The sequence below is a fragment of the Egretta garzetta genome, unplaced genomic scaffold (assembly GCF_000687185.1).
Source record: "Egretta garzetta isolate BGI_Z169 unplaced genomic scaffold, ASM68718v1 scaffold347, whole genome shotgun sequence".
Taxonomy (NCBI): Eukaryota; Metazoa; Chordata; class Aves; order Pelecaniformes; family Ardeidae; genus Egretta; species Egretta garzetta.
This window is the reverse complement of record NW_009260184.1, coordinates 413538-415103: the sequence shown is the minus strand read 5'-3', so window position 1 is coordinate 415103 and position 1566 is coordinate 413538. Positions and strand designations below refer to the sequence as shown.

Sequence of the window (1566 nt, the reverse complement as noted above, 5' to 3'; positions counted from 1 at the left end):
CGGTGCCGGAGCCCCCCGCTCCCGCAGCGCCTCCCCTCCAGCGCTCCCAGCAGCCACCGAGCACGGGCACAGCCCGGGGGCAACGCTCCCCTCCCCGAATTAACGGCTGATCTCCAGTGTTACCTGTGCCGCTGGCAGCTGGGCTCAGTAAGGCCATGCCTGTCCCACGGGTCCCCATGAGAGGGACGGAGCAGGAGCAAAGCCCTTGGTACGCTCAGCCTTCAGCATGCTGGGCTCAGCCAGGCGCATCTCGGGGGGCCACCAGCAGGCCAGTACCCACCAGCTCCAGCTCAGGCACCGCAGCGGTGGGAATCACAGCACAGATGGACAGAACAGGGCAGGGAGGTGGTGGGGGCAGAATGCCCCGTATCTGCAAGCCATTCGAGCTCCTCATTCACTTCTGAGGGAGAACATCTCCATGGAGATGTGCAAAGGGTCTGGCCCGCAGTGAGGTGGCTACAGAAATCCAGAGGTGGACCCCATCCGGCAGGACACATGCTCTTCCCCTGGCGACACTCCAGCCTGGTGTCCCCAAGCAGGGCAGAGCGCGCCCTTCGTGCCCGGCTTGAGCAGCGCCACAGGCCAGCGTGCGTACGGACACGGCCGTCCCGCAAAGCCATCGGCTAAACCAGGCAACACGGACCAGGAGCTGCTGCCTGAGATCACACAGAGCAAGGGAAGCACATGGGGAAAAGAGAAAGGTCAGCGTGGTGCCAAGGGGAGCAAGTACATGCTGCCAGCGTGCAGATCAGCAGCCCGATGCTGAAGCTGCTGCTGCCGCCGCCCTTTGCTCAGCTGGGGCCCTGGGCTCAGCTCGTGCCTGGTCAGACAGGAAGCAAAAGGAAAGAGTAGATAAGGGGGGGGTGTCTTGAAGCTCCTTTTCCAACTTTATTTAGCTTTGACCCTGCACAGAGCCATAGCATAGCGTACTCTAGCCTTCAGGGAGGGGCACAGGAACCCCCAGAACACACCGCGGCTCGGGGGCAGCCCCCATCTCCTGTGCCTTGTGCCCTGCCCCTGAAATGTTGTCGGGGTACCTGGCACACAGACCCTGAAGAATAGAGAAAGCCCCTGCCCCGCAGCACCCTCGGAGGCTCATAGGTCGCTGCTGCAGTCGCGGCACAGGATCTCATCGTTGTCGGGGATGAAGCCTTTCCCGACCAGCGAGGTGTTGCAGCGGGCGCAGTTAAAGCAATTATGGTGCCAGTGACGGTCCTCAAAGGAGACATATTTACCACCGCCAAAGCCTATGGGAGGGACAGAGCGCAGCGTTAGAACCCCTGGGGAAACGGGGCCGAGCTTCCCGCACAGACCGAACCTCGGCCTGTTCGCCTCTGGGTCAGGTCTGCACGCGCGGTGCCGTGCTGCGGCACCCAAACGCCCCCCCAGCATCAAACAAATCTGAAATGCGAATCTCCACTCCTGGGGGCGGGGTGGGGGGAGAGGACCAAAACGATTTCACACCAGGTTTTGCCAGGCTGAGATCCTTGGACCAGAATCACCATTTTCTGCCCAGAGCGGGGCAGGGAGCGGAGCTGCAGCACTGCAGCGAACACGGGGGCTATC

The 1566-nt window shown here is 62.3% G+C and overlaps 1 protein-coding gene across 2 annotated transcripts in view; it reads right to left on the bottom strand.

Annotated features, from left to right (window-relative positions):
• Nucleotides 1-1566, bottom strand: part of FHL3 (four and a half LIM domains 3) — a 34446-nt gene that overhangs the window by 27006 nt on the left and 5874 nt on the right. The window contains exon 5 of one of the 2 annotated variants that reach the window (XR_004842415.1): nt 638-1247. Coding sequence is in view for 1 of the 2 variants with exons in the window: in XM_009642104.2 (XP_009640399.1) it covers nt 1096-1247 (152 nt within the window). In the remaining variant the exon portion in view is untranslated. Of the gene's footprint in view, nt 1-6; nt 1248-1566 lie in introns of those variants that run through there. The other variant, XM_009642104.2, reaches the window with a different exon arrangement.